The 24,989-nt window shown below is 42.0% G+C and overlaps 1 protein-coding gene across 1 annotated transcript in view; it reads right to left on the bottom strand.

The window, feature by feature from the left end:
* MYRFL (myelin regulatory factor like) overlaps positions 1-24,989 on the bottom strand; it is a 184,662-nt gene that overhangs the window by 117,894 nt on the left and 41,779 nt on the right. The window contains exons 8-11 of the mRNA XM_073620053.1: positions 11,963-12,163; positions 7,863-7,971; positions 4,119-4,228; positions 2,797-2,978 (exon numbers count right to left, since the gene is read on the bottom strand). Of these exons, the coding sequence (XP_073476154.1) occupies positions 2,797-2,978; positions 4,119-4,228; positions 7,863-7,971; positions 11,963-12,163 (602 nt within the window). The remainder of the gene's footprint in view (positions 1-2,796; positions 2,979-4,118; positions 4,229-7,862; positions 7,972-11,962; positions 12,164-24,989) is intronic.

A 24,989-nucleotide genomic window follows, 5' to 3' on the forward strand; every position in this document is an offset into this window, starting at 1 on the left:
ATACCAATTTCTGCAACAGCTGGCTGAATAGCTGAACTGGCCAAAGGAAGCCTTTAATTATGACTTCAATTTCTTGTCAACAGGGTCTTTCAAACCCTGTGTGTTATCTACCGGACAAGTTAAGTTCTTGTTTAAGGAAGAAACTGCTGCATCTACTGCTGGCATGCTCCATTTTTTAATTAACTTTTCATCCATGGGATATAAAAGGGAAAACCTCTTAGGAGGAACAAAAATCCTGTCAGGATGTTCCCAATCGGCATACACTGCCTGTTCCAACAGGGGGTGTAGAGGGAAAGCCTGTGCGGCCTGAAGAGGCCTCAGGGATTCCAAAGAGGACCAGGGGGGCTCAGTCACCTCTGCAAGAGGCAACTTAAAGGCAGAACAAACCATTTCAGATCAAAAGCCTCTGCGACTGAGGTGCAGACATCAACTGGATATCTTCTTGTCCAGATTGCTTGGAAGCAGACTCGTTTGCCGAGCCCTCCACAGAGTCCCAAGCTTTAAGCTCTTACCCATCCTCAACCCATTCCTGCTCCAGACTGTAAGGCTCCGGGGAGGGGGTTCTGTCACGATTTCTGCTATCCTGCGGGATGGAGGCAATCATGCCAGCAATCCTGTGCTCTAACCCGGCTAGGGCCGAGGACAGTTCATCCTTAGTGATAAAGGGTGAAGCAGCAGCATTGAGTGTAGGCACAATACCAGATAGGCGCAGCGGCTCCGATTGCCCGGAAGCCTCTGGTCTTTCAGGGGATACAACACTAGGGATACGACTAAGTTTATCAGGAATTACTGACGACATTGGTGTGTCCTTTCCTGTAGTGTTAGTCCCACTCCTCTTTTTTGAAGACATTTACTAGCCACAAAAAAAGTACTTGGGTGTAGTATTAAAACAACTCAGAAGGGAGACCCTTTAATAGGGCTCCCAAGCCCCTATGTAACAATCCTGCTAAGCACCTTTAGCCTGCCAAGCAACACTTGGTGACTCACGTGACCCGGTAAGGAAAGAATGAACCGCTGCAAGTGTCTGTTTAGAGCCTGCTCTGTGTCCCACAGCTGTCTGGAAGCACTGCATGCTTGGCCTATACAGCTTAAATAAGCTGGGTGTGCGCCGGAATGTTCTATGCATGGGTACGCACGTGCGTGGTCCCGGTGGAGGGGCGTGGCTGTATTCGTGTATGACACAAATCCTCGTGCTCCCAGATAAAGGCTACTGCGCATGTGTGGTGAAGCCGTGTGCGCCATGGCCACCAAACAACTGCTAAGTCTAGCGGAGCTTTTGCGAACGCACGTGCGACCTGGTGAACCAAGTCGAAATGGCACACCATCGTGCGCCATCATACAGGTAGCAAAAAGCCAGACACAAGCAAAAAAAGGTACACTTTGCAAACACCCACAGCTAGCCCAAAACACCCTGTATGGTCACTGCACACAGGCTCTAGCTAGCTTGACTAATTGTTACAATCACTGGGACACCCCACAATAATAAGTAGAGGGGTTTCACTTACCCATCAAGGTGCAGGGCAGCTTAGAAACTAGGAGTCCAAACTTCATCCTTTATGGCGGATTCCTGTCACTTGAGGCCCTTCAAGGACTGGGTACCCTTTTCATGTTTAGGGTCCACTCCCTTGGACCTGTACAGCACCCTGCAAGAATGCCTTAGCACTGTGGTGTCCAGGATTCCACTTTGCAGGGTCCAGCGCCCATAGGCCGCATTACAGGCAAAACCTTGCAAGAGTCTTCTTTGCGAGGCTTGGGTACCATTTACCTAAGCATATAAGCCTGTGTCAAATGGATCCGATCGGTCAATCCCTTGATTAATTTAAGAACCGTTTGTGGGACTAGAGACCTGGAGCTCAAAGAGCCGAAACAAACTGTGCCATCCACCCTACAGACACTGGTAAAAAACTTAAGTGCTTCCTGTGTGGGAGGGGTTATATAGGGGATCACTTCCTTTTTGAAGACCTTTGGTCTACTAGTGTCCATTCACCTAGTGATGGAGTATAACCCAGTAGGTAATGAATATTAGCCTGACTCTGTGTCCCCTGATGTATGAAAAAGAAATTGCTTTTCTGTGAGCATTTTTAACCCTTACTTGACTTGAATGCTTTCACAATTGCACTTTAAGATCAGGGATTCAATTGTATTGATGTATGAGATTTGTTTTGAATATACTAGATTATTGTTTTGTTACTTTTGGGAACATTCCGTGGAGGATGTATAAGGTATGAAGGCGGAGCACGGATTAGGTGAAGTAGTAATATATCTGGAGAAGCTAGTTGTTATTTTAAGTGTTGCATGACCTACTGTTTTTTTTTACGGTCAAAATACCTATTGAGAGTTTAATATTTTTATAAGGGAAGAAGTAAGAATTTATCACATAAGAGAAAATTTAGATGTTGGACTTTATTAAATTTAGAGATTTGCATTATATTTTTGCACCAACTTTTTCAGGGATTGTATGACTTTGGAAGAGCTGCATTACTTATGGTTCCATGGCATCTGCCCAGGGGGACAAGAAATACCTGCAGCTGGGGAACTGGGAATAAAGTTAATGTCTTAGCCTGAGCACTAAGAAATCTATACTAATATCATCCATCAGCCAACTCTTAGCTCTCTTTATTTTTACATCTGGTCTACTCTAAATTAACTGCTTGTTGGAGACCCAAGTGATTATAGTCAGGCATTAAATGTTAAAAATGATAAAATAAAGACAGTTTTATTTAAACAGGTTTGGGAAAGATGAATACCACCATGTAAATATAAAATATATGTCTTTTTCCATTATATCATAATAACCTTTTAGTATTCTCTACCCTTGAAGAAGGCCTCTCATTGGCAGTTTGTTTTAGGCTGCTAATACGTTTTAGTTTGGCAAGCTTCTGGTTCCATATTTCAAGTTCCTCAATTCTCATTTCAAGGTTATTTGTGAGTTTGCAGAGCTGTTTTACTGCTCCTACATTTTCCATAAAAATCTGGTCCTGAAAGAGAAAGCCATCCCATTATTTTTTATGATCATTTACTGTATGGGGAATAATTTTGTTTATAATGCAAAAATACAGCAACATTTATTTATTCAGTGCAGTGACAAATCTGTAGTTACCAATCAGATGTAATTTTTTCCCTTAAATGACTGCAGTAAACTGAATTTAGATCGTTAACATGTAGGTAATTATGTCTTACCTTAGGTAATGAAAATAGCATACCAGAACTGTTAGAATTCACACCTCCTGTAACCTATGGGCATGCATACTAGCTCACTGGCTAAATTTAGAGAAATCCACACTATAGATTCAACTCACTTAAAATAACCATTATTGGCCATAATAACAATTACCATATATACTCGAGTATAAGCCGACTTTTTCAGCACACGCCTCCTCCTCGTCCGTGATAGACGGAACACTGAACACTGATACAATGCTGGGAAACTGAACCAGTGTTCCGTCTATCATGGACAAGGAGGCAACGGGCTTTGTTACAGTGGAGGGCCGCCGACCAGTTAAGACTGCATGACACAGCGGGAGATACCCGCTGTTTTGGTTATCAAAAGGTACAGGTGGGCACAGTGAGGCTGCAAATGGGCACAGTGAGGCTGCAGATAGGTATTGTTTACCCAGCAGCTGCCGCATTTCCCAGCCTAGGCTTATACTCGAGTCAATAAGTTTTCCCAGTTTTTTGTGGTAAAATTAGCCTCGGCTTATACTCTATTTTATTTATATATATATATATATATATATATATATTTGCAGCAATGTGGACTACATACAATGGAAAACAGCAGTCACATGGTTGAAAACTAACATTATTGTGGCAAACAACACCTATTTTATGGCTTATTGAATGAAGCCCTATGACCGCTTTTTCAGTATATCATTTTTGCATATTAATTTCTGGATCATGTTACCTAAACTAAGGAGCAAGTCACATAAATCGACCTAATGGTACTTATAGAGTAGTTTGAGTGTCATTGATAACCCAGTGTTTACTAGGAAAACGTATTTGTTTTTAATCTGGTGATTACAGTTCAGTGTATCCAGTTCGAATGATGGTAATAAGTGCAACTATGTAAAAACATTACCTTTCCTTCTGCAGTAAACTATAGAAATAAATGGAGTTACCTTATCTACCATCAGGAAATTTTCAATTGTTTCTCCATTTTCACATTTGATGTTGCCAGTTTCTTTAACGGCATGTGGTAAAACATTCCTCATTTCTTGAGCAATTATACCTGAAATATAGAAATATGTATTAGTTTACATATGGTAGCATTGGTGTTATCCATATGGTTGTGACATGCTATTATATACCTTGATAAATAATGTATTTTCTACTAGACCAGACAGTTTTAAAACACTTGGCTAAACTACAATGGCAATTTTAGTCCTGGGCTATCAAGTGATTTAACGACTTACTGGTAGTCACCTCACTAATTTCAACTGCAGATTAAAGCGGGGGTCCACCCACACCGCCAAAAAAAAAAATATTAAAAGCCAGCAGCTAAAAATACTGCAGCTGCTGACTTTTAATACATGGCCACTTACCTGTCCCAGGGTCCAGCGATGTCGGCAGGCGACGCCGAGAACCCGCTCGGTTCTCGGCAGCTGCCGCCGCCATCCTAGGTGAGGGAATCAGGAAGTGAAGTGTTGCGGCTTCACTTCCCGGTTCCCTACTGCGCATGCGCGAGTCGCGCTGCGCGTCCCAAGTGATCCCCGCTCTCTCCTGGGAGCTGTGTGTTTCCCAGGAGACAGCGCGGTGGGGACGGGAAGAGGCGTAGACTCCCATGGGAGTCTATGCCGGAAGTGGGTGCAAATACCTGTCTTAGACAGGTATCTGCACCCCCCTCCCCCCTGAAAGGTGTCAAATGTGACACCGGAGGGGGGAGGGTTCCAAAAAGCGGAAGTTCCATTTTTGTGTGGAACTCCGCTTTAAGTAATTGCAAACATAAAAAATGTTCAGTGGCATGGGATTAAAATCACCACTGTAGTTTAGCCAATTGACATCTAGCAGTAATAAGTCAGGCATATAGCTTACAAACAAACAAAAAAAAAAAAAAAAAAAAAAAAGAACTGAACTGTGGCTACTACAAAGATAAATGCACATTGTACAACCATCAATCACCAAAAAACATTTAGGTTAGAGAATGATAGTTCGGCTGTAAAAAAAAAAAAAATCAAAATGGCGCAAACAGTTCACTATTTCTTAACCACTTCAGCCCCGGACCATTTGGCTGGCCAAAGACCAAAGCACATTTTGCGATTCGGCACTGCGTCGCTTTAACTGACAATTGTGCGGTCGTGCGACGTGGCTCCCAAACAAAATTGATGTCCTTTTTTCCCCACAAATAAAGCTTTCTTTTGGTGGTATTTGATCACCTCTGTGGTTTTTATTTTTTGCGCTATAAACATAAAAATAGCGACAATTTTGGAAAAAAAACGCATTACCTTTTACATTTTGATATAATAAATATCCCCAAAAAATATATAAAAAAACATTTTTTTTCCCTCAGTTTAGGCCGATACGTATTCTTCTACATATTTTTGGTAAAAAATAAAAAAATCCCAATAAGCGTTTATTGATTGTTTTGCGCAAAAAGTATAGCGTCTACAAAATAGGGGATAGTTTTATGGCATTTTTATTGATAATTTTTTCTTTACTAGTAATGGCGGCGATCAGTGATTTGTATCATGACTGCGACATTATGGTGGACACATCAGACAATTTTGACACATTTTTGGGACCATTGGCATTAATACAGCGATCAATGCTAAAAAATTGCATTGATTACTGTAAAAATGTCACTGGTAGTGAAGGGGTTAACCACTAGGTGGCACAGTAGGGGTTCATTGTGTCCTAGGAAGTGATTCTAACTGTGGGGGGGAGGGGCTGTGTGTGACACATCACTGATCACAGCTCCCGATTACAGGGAGCTGTGATCAGTGACAGTGTCATTAGGCAGAACGGGGAGATGCTTGTTTACATTAGCATCTCCCCGTTCTTCCTCACCGTGAGACGATCGTGGGTATCCCCGCGGATATCGAGTCTGCGGGACCCGCAGTCACGGAGTTCCCGGAGGGCGCGCCCGCAAGCCGCCTCTTAAAGGGCCACGTACAGGTATGTTAATCTGCCTGTATGTGCCCTTCTGCTGCAGTATATCTGTGTGAGGTGGTCGGGAAGCGGTTAAAGTGGTATTAAACCCAAAACCAAAAATGTAATATGTTGCAACTTACCAATCATTAGATATGGTGGCTGCACCATATTTTTTTTTAGGTTTTTACCCCTCTGTTTTCATCTGGTGATCTGGCCAATAACACACCTCCTGTATTAAGAGGCCCCCAATCTGGATGAATGAGCACAGGGGGCACCTTTGGACAGCAGCATTATCAGTTGGGGGGGGGGGGGGGGTTAGATACACTAGCAGATTTGGATACATTGATAAATTGAAGCCACACTTCAACTAATACTTTATAATTAGTTACAGGAAACTGTTTTTTTTTTTTCTTTTGGGATACAGCTTTTACATAAATAAATAAAAGCTGACCATAGTAAGTACCTCTGCCAGTGTTAAATGGTTTGTCTCATCTTTGTAACTGTTACATTCTGCTAGACAGCTTGTTCCTTTGCAAAACAATGGACTTAATGGCTAGATCACCAGGTGAAAATAAAGGAAAGAAAGCCTAAGGCTTCATGTAATCTGGCAGCTCTTAAACTTGAGTTTAGGTACTGTTGGCATTTTTTTGCCAGAGCTCCTAAACTCAACTCCATAAAAGCCTGTGTGTCCATGTACACCATGGGTGCTCAACCTGTGGCCCCCCAGCTGTTGCAAAGTCCCAAAGACAAAGGCACGATGGGAATTGTAGTGCCGTAACAGCTGATCAGGGGATCAGGAAGGAATTTTTTCCCCTGCTGGAGAAAATTGGTTCATGCTTTGCTGGGATTTTCTTGCCTTCTGGATCAACTGTATAGGACTGTGTATATAGGATTTATGTTTCTTTTCTTTTTTTTAAGGATTTTTTTTTCCCTTTTATTGGTTGAACTAGATGGACTTGTGTTTTTTTCATCTAGACTAACTATGTAACAGCTGAAGGGCCACAGGTTGCGCACCCATGATGTACACATAGGCTTTTAGCAGAGTTTAGGAGCTGCAGTGTTCAGGTGAGGTTAAACCTCCTTCTCCTGAACGCTAAAGAATTGCGTTCAGGATAGGAACATTTTGTACACATCCCTAGCCTGCCCTGCTCTGTAGGTCCCTAAACATGCAAAGATGTCTGATGTTATGGCAAGCAAAGGTAGCTGAGGGCAGTCAGACTGTGTTTGAATGTCCGACCACCCATTAGTTATTTTTTAAAATATACAGGGCTCTCTTATAAGTATATTATCTCATATTAGAAAATATAGTAATTCATTCATGTATTCTTGATCTATCACGATGGCAACTACTAAGGCGTCCCTTGTAAAACAAATTGGATGAGCCTCTGCACTTCTGAAACATTTCTGATTTGTCTAATTATCTAGAGATTAGACAAAATTTGGGAATATAGGCAAATGTATCCATTGTTGTTATCACAGACACCAAAATTCTGCTACCAACATCAAAACCTCATTCCATCTGTAAAACACAGACCTTTCTTTGAATGGCCAAGAGATAAGGGGGGTGGGCTGCAGCTCTTGTATTCAGTGGGCCAGAACTACAGAAGAAGCTGTAATAACGGACATGACAAAAAGTATATATTTACAGTACAGAGCAACAATGCAGGTTTGGCATACATCCCAGAAAAAGTAACTTTTTTTACACACCAGAAATAAAAAAAAATAAATAAGCTGTGTGAAGTTCTGCTTTAGGGACGAGCAAAGGGCTCAAATACCTGTTTCATGAAGTGAATCTATTCCCAAAGCTGTTGCAAATTCGGGTTTATAGTCATACTCCACAAGCCTCATGCGAGATATTCTTCTGAGCTGTTCTACTGTGTCAACCTGCATAGGAAAAAAATATATACTTATTTCAGAGTATATATAGATGATCCTGCACACAGTATCTCAGGTACACCCCTCACATTTTTGTAAATATTTTATTATATCTTTTCATGTGACAACACTGAAGAAATGACACTTTGCTACAATGTAAAGTAGTGAGCGTACAGCTTGTATAACAGTGTAAATTTGCTGTCCCCTCATAATAAGCCAATACACAGCCATTAATGTCTAAACCACTGGCAACAAAAATGAGTACACCCCTAAGTGAAAGTGTCCAAATTGGGCCCAAAGTGTCAATATTTTGTGTGGCCACCATTATTTTCCAGCCCCGCTTTAACCCTCTTGGGCATGAGCTTCACAGGTTGCCACTGGAGTCCTCTTCCATGCCTCCATGATGACATCACGGAGCTGGTGGATGTTAGAGACCTTATGCTCGTCCACCTTCTGTTTGAGAATGCCCCACAGATGCTAAATAGAGTTTAGGTCTGGCAACATGCTTGGCCAGTCCATTACCTTTACCCTCAGCTTCTTTAACAAGGCAGTGGTCGTCTTGAAGGTGTGTTTGGGGTCGTTATTTTGGAATACTGCCCTGCGGCCCAGTCTCCGAAGGGAGGGGACAATGCTCTGCTTCAGTATGTCACAGTACATGTTGGTATTCATGGTTCCCTCAATGAACTGTAGCTCCCAATGCTGGCAGCACTTATGAAGCCCCATGCAGCTTCACCTGGTTGCCACCACACATGCTTGACACGATCTGAACCATATAAGTTTATCTTGGTCTCATCAGACCACAGGACATGGTTCCAGTATTCCATGTCCTTGGTCTGCTTGTCTTCAGCAAACTGTTTGCGGGCTTTCTTCTGCATCATCTTTAGCAGAGGCTTCCTTCTGGGATGAAAACCATGCAGACCAATTTGATGCAGTGTGTGGCGTATGGTCTGAACACTGACAGGCTGACCCCCCCACCCCTTCAGCAATGCTGGCAGAACTCATAATTCTATTTCCCAAAGACAACCTCTGGATATGACGCTGAGCACGTGCACTCAACTGCTTTGTTCGACAATGGTGAGGCCTGTTCTGAGTGGAACCTGTCCTGTTAAACCGATGTATGGTCTTGGCCACCGTGCTGCAGCTCAGTTTCAGGGTCTTGGCAATCTTCCTATAGCCTAGGCCATCTTTATGTAGAGCAACAATTCTTTTTTCAAGATCCTCAGAGAGCTCTTTGCCATGAGGTGTCATGTTGAACTTCCAGTGAACAGTATGAGAGAGTGAGAGCGATAACACCAAATTTAACACACCTGCTCCCCATTCACACCTGAGACCCTCTAACACTAATGAGTCACATGACACCAGGGAGGGAAAATGGCTAATTGGGCAGAATTTGGACATTTTCACTTAGGGGTGTACTTACTTTTGTTGCCAACAGTTTAGACATTAATGGCTGTGTGTTGAGTTATTTTGAGGGGACAGCAAATTTACACTGTTATACAAGCTGTACACTCACTACATTGTAGCAAAGTGTAATTTCTTCTGTGTTGTCACATGAAAAGATATAATAAAATATTTACAAAATTGTAAGAAGTGTACTCACTTTTGTGAGAAACTGTAGCTCAAGGTTCCAAAAAATGTATTTATCCATACAAAGGCATATGATTAAGACCCTTTTTAGGGTTGAAACATGTTAATTAATTACTGTACATGCGTAATTAAAAAAAAAGCAAAAAAAAAAGCTATTTTGCCTGGAGAGGATAAAAGTAAATGGTCAATACATTGTTTAGTTTCTGAAAGGGATTACTGGAGATTATTTGGGCAGGTACAAACAATCCCAGGCTACAGAACTGTGCGTTTCTGTTGATGCATACAGTATGGGGGGGACAGTTCTAATTCCTGAATATATATATACTGACTCCATAGGTTGCTACAAGTATAAGAGGAAATCTGGGGACAGTGATCATGACACCAGTGGAACATACAGTATTAAAAAGTAAAGCGCTGCCTTTCTTTTTTTTTAAATGCAAAGTAAAGGCATAATGTACTAGTATGCATCACATGCTAGCACATTATGTGAAACTTACCTGCAAACGAAGCCCTCCACTGATGCGTTGTCACCTCTGGAGGCTATATCCGACTTCACCCATTTTCCTTTCTAGGTCCGTGGACTCTGGCTGTGTGACTGACTGGAGCCGCCGGTCATGGAACAGGGCTCAGAAGAAACGGCACGGGTGGCCATTCCTTCAACGCGCATGCGCCGATGATGTCATCGGCTGCATATACAGTAAATATCTCCTAAACGGTGCACTTTTAGGCTTACCTATAGGTAGAAATTATTATTGAATTTTACAACCACTTCAAAAGATTAAAAAGCTGCATACTTAGTAAATGTGGCGCTTTCTCAGTAACCTAAAGTGCTAATGCAATATAAATCCTCAGGTGGTAATAAAATAATATCCAAATATGCACAGATAAACAATTCATCAATGACCAAAATAATAATAAAGTGCTAGGTACAATGGATCAACAATAACACAAAGAATAATTAATGAATATTAATCACAGTGCAGAGTAATAATAATCTCAATTAATAATGCAATGGCTCCTCCCGACGGGTGGGTCAAGGGTGAAGTCACATGTTCTGACATGCAACGTGTCAGGAGGAGCCGGGTGAACATCACTACCAGTCGCGGCCGAGACAGGAAGTCCCTGATATATGTGAAAGCTGACGATTGTGAACTTCTATGTGAGTTACTACGTTTTTAATAAATATTTGTATTGGAATGCTACACATGGAGACTCATTTTTATTACATGTGAGCCTACACTGGAGAAAAGTGGAGGAAATGGAGGAGATTGTTATATTTAGTGGAAATTCCTGCCTGTATCAGAGAACACCGCTGGTCTGATCTAGTAGAGGATTACAAGGAAAGAGCTCGCTGCTGTGGATACTTATGAAAGATTCATCTTAAATGTGACTAGACCTGTAGGGATCTTCCTTTGAGGTGAGAGGCTGTGGCACACTTTATACACAGATGGTGAAAGCAGTACTTAAAAATGGGATACACTGGTTTGCACTGTGATGGGTGACACTATGAACTCATTTTTGCACTGAAGATTTGTTGCACCAAGCACTTTATGGACTTTGTTATTTACAAGTTATTACTGCACCTTTCTATTGCACTTTAATTATATTGAAGATATTGATGAATTCGTGTGAACACCATTGAATTATTAATTGAGATTATTTATTATTACTCTGCACTGTGATTAATATTTATTAGTTATTCTTTGTGATATTTTGATCCTTTGCACCTAGCACTTTATTATCATTTTGGTCATTGATGAATTGTTTATCTGTGCATATTTGGATATTATTGTATTATCACCTGAGGATTCATATTGCATTAGCACTTTAGGTTACTGAGAAAGCGCCACATTTATTTACTTTCAATTATCACTGCGTGGGAACATATTTTGTGTTGGCAGCTACTCACTAGTGTTAGTTATTGGTTTGTGCATTAGTAAATTCTTACTATTATGCATACTCAGTAAGTTATTAAATCATCTGCTGAAATTGATGGAAAAAAAAACAAGGGTTTTGATATCACTAACATTATTAACTGCAGTGCTTCAAACTTCCTATATTCATTTCCAGAGCTGCCAGTTACACACCTTTACTTTGCTCTACCTGTAATAATTTCTCAAACCTAATAAAGTCTACAGGAGATCTGCAGCATACAAGCACTGTGACCAAGAACTACAGTTTTGTATAGATTCAAATCTCTTAAATTCTGGAGAATCCAATAACTCATTGTATTGGTGCCATGATTACATCAATAAAGATAAGAAGAAAAATACAATTTTAGCACAGTTTGGGGACAACCCATATATAGTCTTGTTCGGATGTGTCCTAAGAAGGCCACGTGTCATGTCACAGCATTTGATTTTGTTCTACAGTAATGTCCATTAGAAAGGCATAGCAGTTTCTTGGGGCTCACCTCCTGGATGTTCCTCTTTGCTCGACTGTCAGATGGATGCATAACTGTCCCCATCACTTTCACATTGCCACAAACAACCAATGCTTCATCAGGTGTGTCGGTGTTAATTCCTACTCGACCATGAGACACCACTGTCTCTGGGACATGCCCTCGTTGCCACAGAACATCATTATCATTCTCAAACTGCCCAGGGTTCGATGCCTAGGAAATTTTAAGGTCAGAGGTACAATATTATCAAACACTTCAAGGAACATCTGCTTCTCATGGAAAAATTGTCCACACTAAATATGTTACTTGTATTACATTTACTATAGTCAAACATTATCATAAAAAAATGTTTTAAGTAAACAACAGGATTTTTAACTTACCACAAAATCCTTTTCTTGGAGTTCATTAGGTGACACGAGTTAGAAGTTTTTATGAGACACTGGGATGCCCAAAAGCAGTCCTACTGAGGGGTTGGCAACACAGCAAACAAAACTCTAACAGGCCCACAAGTAAACTAGAGGTAACAAAAGGGGCTCAATAATGCTTACAGAGCTGCCTGAAGAATGGAAGCTGGCATTAGTTAAGGCCTGAACCTTCACTTGGTAAAACCAAACGAAAATGTGAACAGAAGACATAGACTGAAGAGGGGATAGCCTATGGAGAGGTAGGCCAATGAGAAGGGAGTTGCAATAGTCAAGGCGAGAGAAAACAAGAGAGTAAATGAGGAGCTTGGTGGTTTCATTTGTTAAAAAGGGGTGAATTTTAGAGGTGTTACGGAGGTGAATTCTACAAACTTTTGACAATTGGATTTGAGGCTGAAATGACAAGTCAGAGTCTAGGATTACACCTAGTACCCTGGCGTGAGGGGTGGGACTGATGGTTGCATTGTTGATTTTGATGGAAAAGTCATGGAGGGGGGCACGGGCGGGGGGGAATATTAATAGCTCAGTTTTAGAGAGATTTAGTTTAAGGAAGTGGTGCGACATCCATGCTTGTATGTCAGTTAGTAATGCGAGAGGAGACTGAAGGAGTGAGGTGAGGAGTAGACAGATAGATTTGGGTGTCATCAGCGTATAAGTGGTATTGGAAGCCGTGGGCAGTTATTAGGTGACCAAGGGAGGAGGTGTAGATAGAGAAGAGAAGGGGTCCAAGAACAGAGCCTTGGGGGACCCCCACAGAAAGGGGCAATGGAGAGGAGGAGACAAAGTTGTAGGTGACACTGAAGGTGCGCTGTGATAAATAGGCAGAGAACCAGGATAGAGCAGAATCTCGGAGGCCAAGGGAATGTAGTTTATTGAGAAGGAGCAGGTGGTCAACAGTATCAAAGGCCGCAAAGAGGTCAAGTAGTAGGAGTATGGAGTACTGGCTGTTGGTTTTAGCAGTTAGTAAATCATTAGTGAGTTTTAGTAAGTCAGTTTCCGTGGAGTGCTGCGAGCGAAAGCCAGACTGTAAGGAGTCAAGAAGGTTATTTTCACTGAGGTAGGAGCTAAGACGGTTGTAGACTAAGCGGGTGGTGAGTGATCTGAGCATGTTTTAGAGGGGAGGGGAAGATGCCACTAGAGAGGGAGAGATTGAAGATGTGGGTGAGGGTACATAGGATAGAAGAAGAGGGTGACCGTAGTAATTGTGAGGGAACAGGATCCAAGGGATAATTGGTTAGGTGGGCATCCGAGAAAAGTTTTGTAACCTCTTCAGTAGTAGCCAATTCAAAAGAGGAGAGTGTTGAATGTGCTGCTAGGCAAGGTATGTTGGGTGGGGAAGACGTACACACAGTGGAGGTGTCCTCACAAATTGCATCAATCTTGTCTTAGAAGTGATTGGCGATCTCTTGGGCAGTGAGCGAGTTAGTGGGTAGAGGGGGTTGGGGACGAAGCAGAGAGTTAAAGGTTGAGAAGAGCTGACAGGGACTGGATGACAAGGAATTAATAAGAGAGACAAAGTATGCTTGTTTGGCAGCACGGAGGCAGGAATTGTATTTTAGAAGGGCAGATTTATATAGAGCGAAGTCTTGCAGGCATTTGGTTTTACGCCACAGTCGTTCAAGAGCATGGCAATGTCTCTTGAGATTTCTAGTGTTGTCAGTTTGCCAGGGTTGCAACGGTCGGGGCCTGATTCTGCATGTGGTTAGAGGAGCAAGTGCATCTAGTGTTGATGAGAGTGAACTGTTGTAGACAGAGGTGGCCAGGTCAGGACAGGACAGGGGAGAGATTATGTCATATAGGTGGTCAGTAGCAGGGGCACATGTACTGTAAGAAGACGTAGGAAAGAGGTATCATTCTGAAGTTCTTGAAAGTATGGTGGTGCTGCAACAATTAGATGGAAATATTTGTGCTTAGGGTATGGGGTAGAGCCCTGTACACACGGGCCGAATGTTGGGCGGTATCGGCCTGTTCAAGAGAAACTGGCTGACATTCAGCCCATGTGTACTGCAGCTGTTCCGTTCGGGCGGCTTCTGTCGAAAGGGTATGACTGAAAAAGGTCTGTCGATCGACTCGCGATCAGCGCTGTCAGCCAATGGCTGAGAGTGCTGACTGGTGTGTTCTGGCAGGGGGCCGTCCCCCTGTCAGAACACAATAGCACAGCAGGGGAGATCGCTGTATTAACATTGCATGGTTAGTACAGAGGCTTTGCAACACTCGAAAAAGAAAAAGAAAATCAAATTAAAGCCTATATATATGCTAATATAAATGAAAATAAAGTTGAAAAGTTTGTGTATCCTCATCAAATGGATGAGGGAAAAAAGGATAGAAGCGGGAGCTTTCAGCAAAAATCATATATGTGTAACTCAAGAATAAAAAACCTGAATTTAGCTCACTAAACTCTCACAGCCCACCGTACATCTCACTAAGTGTGCCCCAGCGTATGGGATCCTTTGAGGCCCTTCGTAATGCCCTTTATAGGGGGTCGAGGGGCTCCCATACACCCCTAACATTTGCTATGAAAGCAGTTATTACAGCATGGCATATTGTAGTAATCAGACCTAATATTGCAAGAGGCTGTTGGTCCCCTAACACACCACTTTGGTGTAACCCAAGGTTACGGGAATTTCACTCACTGTAGGACCTGGGGCTCTGGGCCAGCAGGGGCATTAAATATTTGATGGACATATGTGTGTGGCTTCAGTATAAATTACACAAATAGGAAACATAAGGGGAATACAAAGACACTGAATTTCAAAAGAGCCAACTTCCCTAAACTATAATCCTTGCTAGAAGGCATAAATTGGGATAAAATCTTAGGAACAAAGAACACGGAGGAGAGATGGGTTTGCTTTAAGAGCATATTAAACAAGGGCATTAGCCAATGCATCCCATTGGGTAATAAATTTAAAATAGCAAACAAAGTCCTGGATGGCTTAACTCCAATGTAAAAATGCATATAAAAGCAAAGGCCTTCAAAAAATACAAGGTTGAGGGATCATTATCAGCATTTAGACTTTATAAAGAATGCAACAAGAAATGTAAGGGTGCAATAAGGATGGCTAAGCTAGAACATGAAAGACACATAGCGGAGGAGAGCAAAAAAAAAAAAAAAATCACAAGAAATTCTTTAAGTATGTAAACAGTAAAAAAGGGAGGACAGACCATATTGACCCCATAAAGAATAAGGAAGGACATCTGGTTACAAAGGATGGGGTGATGGCGAAGGTATTGAATTTAGTATTCTCCTCAGTCTTCACGAGGGAATCAGGGGGCTTCAGTAACCAAAACTGCAGTGTTTATCCTCATGACACATCACAGGAAGCATCTCCATGGTTAACAGAGGACAGAATTAAAATTATACTTGGGAAACTTAACATTAATAAATCACCAGGACCAGATGCCTTGCACCCGAGGGTACTTAGGGAACTCAGTCAAGTAATTGCCAGACCATTGTTACTAATTTTTACTGACACTCTACTGACTGGAATGGTACCAGCTGATTGGAGAAAAGCCAATGTAGCACCAATATTTAAAAAGAGCCCAAAATACTTCCCTGGGAATTACAGACCAGTTAGCCTAACATCAATAGTATGTAAACTCTTGGAGGGAATGTTAAATTATGCATTTGGGTGGCAAAAAAAATGAATGCAATCTATACACTAGGGGGAAAACCAGGATGGAAAAGGACCTGGGGGTCCTAGTAGACGATAGGCTCAGCAATGGCATGCAATGCCAAGCTGCTGCTAACAAAGCAAACAGAATATTGGCATGAATTAAAAAGGGGATTAATTCCAGAGATGAAACGATAATTCTCCCGCTCTACAAGACTCTGATCCGACTGCACTTACAATATGCTGTCCAGTTTTGGGCACCAGTCCTCAGGAACGATGTACTGGAAATTGAGCGAGTAGAGAGAAGGGTAACAAAGCTAATAAAGGGTCTGGAGGATATTAGTTATGAGGAAAGGTTGCGAGCACTGAACTTATTCTCTCTGGAGAACAGACGCTTGAGAGGGGATATGATTTCAATATACAAATACCGTACTGGTGTCCCCACAATAGGGATAAAACTTTTTCGCAGAAGGGAATTTAACAAGACTCGTGGCCACTCATTAAAATTAGAAGAAAAGAGGTTTAACCTTAAACTACGTAGAGGGTTCTTTACTGTAAGAGCAGCAAGGATGTGGAATTCCCTTCCACAGGCGGTCATCTCAGAGGGGGGCATTAATAGTTTCAAGGAACTATTAGCTAAGCACCTGAACGACTGCAGCATACAGGGATATACAATGTAATACTGACATAATCACACACATAGATTGGACTTGATGGACTTTTTTTTTTTCAACCTCACCTACTATGTAACTATGTGATAGATCTGGGCTTTTCACATTTGACAGATTGAAAAACAAATTTCAATTACCGATCTCTTTCTTTTTCAGGTTCCTGTAACTCTTCCATGCCTTCAATTCGCAATTTAAATCCATCCAGCTTTGGCTAGAGCAGGATGACCTGGCATATTGGAAGACGCTGTATTGCTAAAACCATTATCCTAAATACACCGAGCACTGCTGCCGTCCATCCAGGTTGGCCTGGACAGTTTGTGTGGTTTGTGGCGGACGGAGGTGCAGGAGCTGGACAACAAAGACTGGGAGGATATGTTGGACTACCCGTTTCAGCCATTGGTTGTGGCTACAGACAAACTAATTCAATTCAAAATGTTACATAGGATATATTATACGACATAACGCCTAAATCACATACACCCAGCCTCCTCAGCTAGCTGCTGGAGATGCTCTGGTACTCCTGCAGGTTTCACACATATTTTGGGAATGCCCACAGATTTAAGATTAGGTGGGAGGTGACTCAATTCATCCACGGGTTAACCACTATTCCTATTCCCCTGATGGTTAGTGTTTGTCTCCTTGGGCTAGTAGAGCTACTGTCATTCGCTAAAGCAACATGCACTTTAAAAAGTATCCTCCTATTTTATGCAAGAAAGGCCATAGTTCTCAAATAGAGGTCAGCTGGTCCCCCTACGTTGTCAATATGGAAGCAGTCGGTCAATGCTGTGATACCCCTTTATAAAGCAACATACTTATCCCACGGCTGCCCCAAGAAATATGAAAAAGTTTGGCATTTGTGGATTCGGATTCTATGGTAGATGCTCAGACGTTAGTAGACCAATATAGTTAAACTTCCTGCAGATATACATGGCTTTACATGGAGCTGAGATCTATGCCTGGGATATGTGAGTGGTTTGATAGCCCCCTACAGATAGTGTACCAATATTTTAATCTCATTACACTTACAGTGTCCAGTCCTGATAGCTAGAATGGGAAGAAGGTCCTCCAAAAAGCATTATTCCAAATCATTATCCTGTTAACTGTAGCCTGGGCAGTGTGTATTTTGTTGTTTAGTGTTTAGTGGTAAATGGTTAGCTGGTAAGGTAAGTTATGAGCTGCATCTTGTTAGGCACATGGCTATGTGCACCAGTTAGCCAGGGTATGCACCAATGGCTCTGTTTTGTATCTATAATTCATAAAAAGTTTAAGTAAAAAGTGTGCCCCGGCATATGCGAACATCTACCTAAGTGATTGGAGAATTGGCTGTTTGATGGAGGGGGGGCATCCTCAGAGTGCCGGTCCACGATTTTACACTGGTACAAGTACATTGACGACGTCCTCCTGCTGTGGTTGGGTAGTAAGACAGAATTGCAGTCATTTGTCAGGATGCTGGGTGGTAACCCTTCCAATTTACATTTTACCTGTGAATTTCACAGGGAGAGTGTCACTTTCTTGGATTTGGCAATATTAGTGGACAAAGAGAGGCGTATCCAAACAAAATTGTTTAGGAAGCCCACTGCGGCCAACGGTCTATTACATGCAGAAAGTATCCACCCCAGAACATTGATAAAAAAAACATACCTGTTGGTCAATACCTCAGGGTCCATCGTAATTGTACAAAAAATCAGGACTTTGAGGAGGAAGCCCAAGTTCTAAGGGAAAGATTCCAATCGAGAGGTTATAATAAGAAGTGGCTTACACAAGTCTATAGTGGGGTGAAGAGCAGTGACAGGGATTCTCTTATTTTTAAATGTAAGGATATCCAGTCCCATAAGATTGAGTATACAATACACACAGAAGAGTAATAAAATAAGGGACATTTGTTCTGAACATTGGCACCTCCTGAGGGAGGATGCTGCAGTTAGCAAATTCATCTCAAGAGACCCAAAATTGGTATACAAAAGGGCACGATCACTGAGTGATATTTTGGTTTACAGTGACATCTCTTGGAAACCCCCCCAATATTCGGCACATGTAAGCATGACACGTTGTGGAAGTTGTGAATCTTGCTCCCACATGAGAGGGCGACACCCTACAATTACCTACTGGGAGGCTCCTTAAATGTAGACAAATTGCTAACTGTGGTACTATGGGGGTAGTATACGTAGTTGTCTGCTCATGTAATTCCTTTTATGTGGGTAAGACAATTAGACCAGTTCGTAAACGCTTTCAAGAAAATATTTCTGAGATTGAGACCTACCATCTAAAAGCACCACTTGTGAGACATGTATGTGTAGCGGGCACCAACTTTTAGGTAGGTTACCTTTCTTGTTAGCTTTCTGTGACAGGTAAATTTAGACAGGCTGATGCTATTACAGCAGGCCTGTTTTGTTGATTTCCATAGTTGAGTGACAGGTAGTTTATGTGTTGGGTTCGGCCAATCATTAATTTGCTTGGTAATCCCGGGACTCTCATATAAAAGCGGGGTCACATGGTGCAGAGAGGAGTTCGAGTCTGGTCCTGCTTTGAGGAGCGAGAGAGCCAGCCTGGTTCCCGGAGGGGAAGTTGGAGGTTTTCCCCTCCGGGGAGCCAACGGAGCTTCACCTTAGCGAGAAGGGTGGAGATCCGATCCTCATGGAGGAACAGACGACATCTTACAGTGTGTAGTCGTGGATGTCGTAGGCCGCCCCTGTGGGGAGGGAAGCGGGCCACAAAGAGGTAGAGAAACTGAGAATCATTGCGGATGAAGTAACAACAAAACGGAAGGAAATTGGGCGATCGATCGTTTATGAGTGTCACATGGACTATTGATCACGTGAGTGAAAGTCCAAGGGAAGGGTACTACCAGAGGCTGAGGGTTGTTGGTGCACAAGTCAGTGAGATGGGCAGTAATGGCCTATGACTTTGAGTTAAGCATTGCCCCAGGATTCCAATCAGTCAAGCGAGAGGAGTTATTCAGAGTGGCTCTCCTTTAGCTTAATTTGGAAGTACCATGTCGGTGGGAAGTAGTGGTAAAGAGGTAGCGGTGAAGCTGCAAGTACACATATAGAGATATGGATCGTTCTTTTAAAGTCATCCAGATGAAGGAGTTATTCAGAGTGACTCTTTATCAACTCATTCTCTATCAAATCTACTTCCATCGTCCCTGATCGAAGAGATCGTTTAAAATGATTTCCTGACTATCCGCAATTGTTCGTAGATTTTCCTGTAAGAATCATTGAAAGATGACAATGTAACAAAAGAGCATCTCAAAGGAAGTCCTTCTCCCATCCCAGTTTATGTAGATGAATAAAGCATTAAGAAAAAGCATTAAGGACTGTGACTTTTAAATCTATGGGCTGCGAGGGTTGAGTAGTAAACGTGAATTACGGATATAGCAAATATTCAGCCGCTCCTTCGGGGGTAAGCGCTACATATGTTTACAACATGATAGGAACCCCAGTTGCCTGAAATGTTGGGTGTTGGAAGTGATCCCACAGGACAAGGGGGGGGGCAACTTTGGCCAGCCGGTTCAACATGAAGCCCACTGGATTTGGGAACTTGAGGCCACGAAGGTTCCAGGATTGAATGACAGTTTGAGTCCCTTTTTTTTCTTTTCTTTTCTTTCACAGCCCACTGTACATATTAGGGTATTTTGGATTTTTTGGATTTTTTACATAAACAAATTGATATCAAGCTACTTAATGGTTCTGTAGCCCTATGTCTTATCTTGGCACTGTTGTTTTGTTGGGATCCACCTTTAGGATTTGTCTCCATCTTTGGACAAGGGCATTACTTGGTTTTTGTGATCCGCCTTGCAGTATCAACGTCTGGATGTGCACTACTAGATGGCGCTGTCCAATGTGGAACATGATGCAGCATGCAGAGAGACATGCACCAGCAGCCATTTAAAGGAGAAGTCCATTGAAACCGGTCAGGCGATTTATGTGACCACCTCTGATGTTGTGACTACATCAATTTCACCCTGAGGATTTGAAGCATGGCACAACCTGTGATGACTAGGGGTGCACCGAATGGAAATTTTGGTGCCGAAACCGAAAATGGAGGATGCACTAGACCGAAAACCGAAACCAATACCGAAAATGAGAGTTTTTTTTTATATATAATTGTATTATATTCGACGTTTTAATTAATATAATCAATTTAAATTCATATGAATTTATTGTTGGCCATTATTGGCACCTTTAGTGCAAGAAAACTCAAGAAAAATGCAGTCTGCCGTCTCTAACCATCTCTTGTATCATGTCCTCAGTCTCTAACCATTTCTTGTATCATGTCCTCAGTCTCTAACCATCTCTTGTATCATGTACGCAGACTCTAACCATTTCTTCTATCATATCCTCATTCTCTAACCATCTATTGGATCATGTCTGCAATCTCTTACTTAAACTTAAACACACTGCTAATATTATTAACAAAATTTCCATTCGATGCACCTCTAGCAGACATGATACAGGAGATGGTCTGAGACTGCAAACATGTTACAGGAGGTGGCCAGAGATTGCAGATATGATGCGGGAGATGGTCAAGGAATGCAGACATGATACAGTAGATTGTCAGAGACTGCAAACATAGTACAGGAGAGGACTGGGGCGCACCAGGATGACACCCCCGCAATGGGCGGCACCAGGGGTGGTGCCCTGCCCGATTTGCGGCTCCATTATCAGCAAAAACACAATTTTCTGCATTTTTTTTTCTGCCGCCGAAATTTCGGCGCAACCCTAGTGATGAGCAAGCATTGAGTTTGATGAAGCACCCCAGGACCGGATAAGTACCCGTTCAATATTTTATCTTGAAGGAATAGTGGCTGTGTAACAACTCACTTAGACCCGGATCATGCACTTCAAAGGACTCCACAGGAATCTCATTGGTAGCCCAGTGATCTACATAGACTGTGCATCTATTTTTAGTGCGAGGGAGGGAGTCTAGGATACAGAGTGATTTCACAATTGAATATATGAAAGATACTTCACGTTCACATCTTGTTCCTGACATTTGAACCTCCTCTAGACCACTACTACCAGCCTCTGGAAACATGTTTGGTTGTCTTCACCATTTGCCATCGGTCTGTGTTCATTTGGAGCTGGGACTTTGGTGCAACATCTATACTTTCTGTGGTTCATCTTCACTCCTTTAGTTCACAGGACAGTTTTGCCAGCTACCAGGGTGTACAATTCCATCTATGTTTCTTCTCTTAAGTAGCTTAGTGCTAATATAGAGGACATTATATACAATATAAACAACACAATAGCACTTATGGTTCTGCAATACAACTGTAGAGGTGGTCACATTCTTTTAGCAATGTATGTGTCTTGTCATGTTTGTTTTTCTATATGTAGCTTTCCATAACTTTTTCAAACCATTAAACTTTTTGCCTTATTGAGATGTACGGTGGGGTGTGAGAGTTTTTTGTTCTGTCAAGCGAGGAGGCGTTTGAGCTAAATTCAGGTTTTTATTTTTGAGTTACACATTAGTACAGCGGCTCCTCCTGAGCTGTCAGGTTTTTTTTTTTTGTTCAGCCATGCTGGGTTGAACGAAGAAAAAACTAGTAGTGTGTAGTAGGCTTTAGTATAATGTACATCATTATGCTAACCTTGTCCTAATTAAGGTATTTAATGTTCCTGTGTTTCTTTTTATGTGTACCAATTTTATTTTTGAAAGGATAGGTTTCTAATTTAAAAGATTGTTTAAAAATTCTATGGTAATAAGCTGGTCTTCCTTTATATAACAAAGTGCATTGATAAGGATAATTTTAAGTTGTAGCTGCTCTTTAAGCTCATACAGGTTAATCCAGACAACCTTGATCTGGGCCCTGTTTTATTATTAAATTGTTTCTTTAAAGTTCAAGACTGAAAGATGAATAATGGAATACATTTTTTTTAATTCTATCTAGCAGCTGTAAACGCTGTTACAAATCTGAACAAGGTTTATTCAAATTCACATGCAAGAGAAGGGACATGTGCTGATAAAGTGAACTCTATACGTAGAAGTTGTAGGATGTGCTCAAAGAATGGGTAGCAAATTGTCACCAGTAATAACATTTTTGGTGTCACTTGAACTGAAATAGTACATCATAATATTCTACACATAAGAGATTATAGCCATGAACTAGCAGCCATCACACGCATAATGAGGTATGTAATATAAATGTCAGGTTTAATAAAGAGAGATTTTTGATTGTAATAGTTCAGGGTTTCGTTGAGATCCGCCCCTATTCTATTATATACAGGGCAGCTATTAGAAATCAACAATAGCTGCTGACAGCACTGCAATATCTATCAAGGATTTCAGTCTGTGTTTTGATGATGCAGAGGAGGAGGCAAGTTTGCCTCACGTTGGCTTAAAGTGGTTGTTAACCTCAGACATGAAATACGCACAAAGCATATCCCACTATAGTGTGTACTTGTCCCAATTAAGAGCACTAAATGTAATTTCTCTCTGCTGCTTCGTTCCTCTGCTATCTGCATGAGCCAATTCTGATGAGTTTTCCTGACACCAAGAGAGAAAAGGTGACAAAGGCAGGACCTCCAGCAGATGGACCGCATCAGCTCTGTTCCTGTGTGCTGTTTGAAGGGGGTGTTATCCCTTCCCTCCAATCAGCTCTCAGAGCTCTCCTCACTGAACTCTGCAGAGTGTAATTTCAGCTCTCTGTCCACTTCTTTTCTGACAGCTCAGACAAGCTTTATAAATTCTGGATTTTTGATTGGCTGTAGAGAAGAGAAGACTGCAGATAAACTTGTACAAGTTATGTAGGGGGATTTGTTTAATCTCTGTGTATCACCTGAGGCCAGTCACTTCACTGGGTGGGTATATTTAAGGGTTTACAACTACTACTACTAAAGAAATTGAGAATGAGGAAAGTCTGCCACATTCTCTCAAGGTCCCTATTCAGATCAGGATGAAGTCCAGAGTTCCTGATCAAAGCAAGATGCAGTGCTCAACTAAGGGGGTTCTTAGGCATTTCTAGTACGGTAGAAAGGCCCCATTCTGCCCTTGGGGTAAAAACATTTAATCAAAGGTTATAAAAGAAAAATAAATATTACTTTATACAGAACTGAGTTTGAGCACATTTCTGGTAAATAAATAGAAAACTCTTAGCTCAAAGACCCCTGGGACAGGTTCACTTTCTGCAGCTTATGTAGTTTTAGAATATGGTAATTATATAGTAACTCACGGTTTCATACAGCTTATCAATACCTGAGTTCCTTTCCCTCGCCTTCTGTCCTATATACAAGTTAAAAAGGTGATCCATGCTGGATAATAATAAAGGTGTAAAGGATCACTTTCAGAGGTATTTGTCACAGTATTGAGCAGTGGCGGCCAGTGCATACGGGGCGCTGCCCCCCTAATTCATGCACCCTGCCCCTAATCTACATGCAGGGCGCTGGACTCATGAATTCCAATGGGGTTTTTTTTTTTTTTTCAAAGCACAAGATTAGAGATGGAGGCTCTAATTGGCTTCAAAAAGGGTGAGCCCACCCACTTGTGTGACAATAGCGAATTAATATTCCCTATTGTCTTCCTGCTTCTCCTCCCGACCAATCAGGAAGCAGGTCCTGAGACCAGATTGGCCGAGAGGAGAAGCTTCCAGCCCATCTGGCTTGGTGTGCTGCACGTCATTCAGGCACGCTTGACACTTCAGTACGACTTGGCTCCCCTGGTCTCCAGTCCCGCTTCCCGCAGAGGTAAGTGCTGAAATGGTGGGGCAGACGGACAAGCGCGCGCAGGGGGGTTTGGTGGGGGGACCGACTGGAGGGGGGGTGGCTTGTTTGTGGCCCCCCTTCCAAAATGGAGCACCAGCCGCCACTGGTAATGAGGTCTCTTGTATCGAGTCCTCAGTCTCTAACCATTTCTTGTATCATGTCCTCAGTCTCTAACCATCTCTTGTATCATGTCCTCAGTCTCTAACCATTTCTTCTATCATATCCTCATTCTCTAACCATCTATTGGATCATGTCTGCAATCTCTTACTTAAACTTAAACACACTGCTAATATTATTAACAAAATTTCCATTCGATGCACCTCTAGCAGACATGATACAGGAGATGGTCTGAGACTGCAAACATGTTACAGGAGGTGGTCAAAGATTGCAGATATGATGCGGGAGATGGTCAAGGACTGCAGAAATTATACAGTAGATGGTCAGAGACTGCAAACATAGTACAGGAGAGGACTGGGGCGCACCAGGATGACACCCCCGCAATGGGCGACACCAGGGGCGGTGCCTTGCCCCATTTTCGGCTCCATTATCTGCAAAAACACAATTTGTTACAACACGCCTTTGTCACCTTTTCTCTCTTTGTGTCACTCAGACAAGCTTTATAAATTCTGGAT

The sequence above is a fragment of the Aquarana catesbeiana genome, linkage group LG03 (assembly GCF_042186555.1).
Source record: "Aquarana catesbeiana isolate 2022-GZ linkage group LG03, ASM4218655v1, whole genome shotgun sequence".
Classification (NCBI taxonomy): Eukaryota; Metazoa; Chordata; class Amphibia; order Anura; family Ranidae; genus Aquarana; species Aquarana catesbeiana.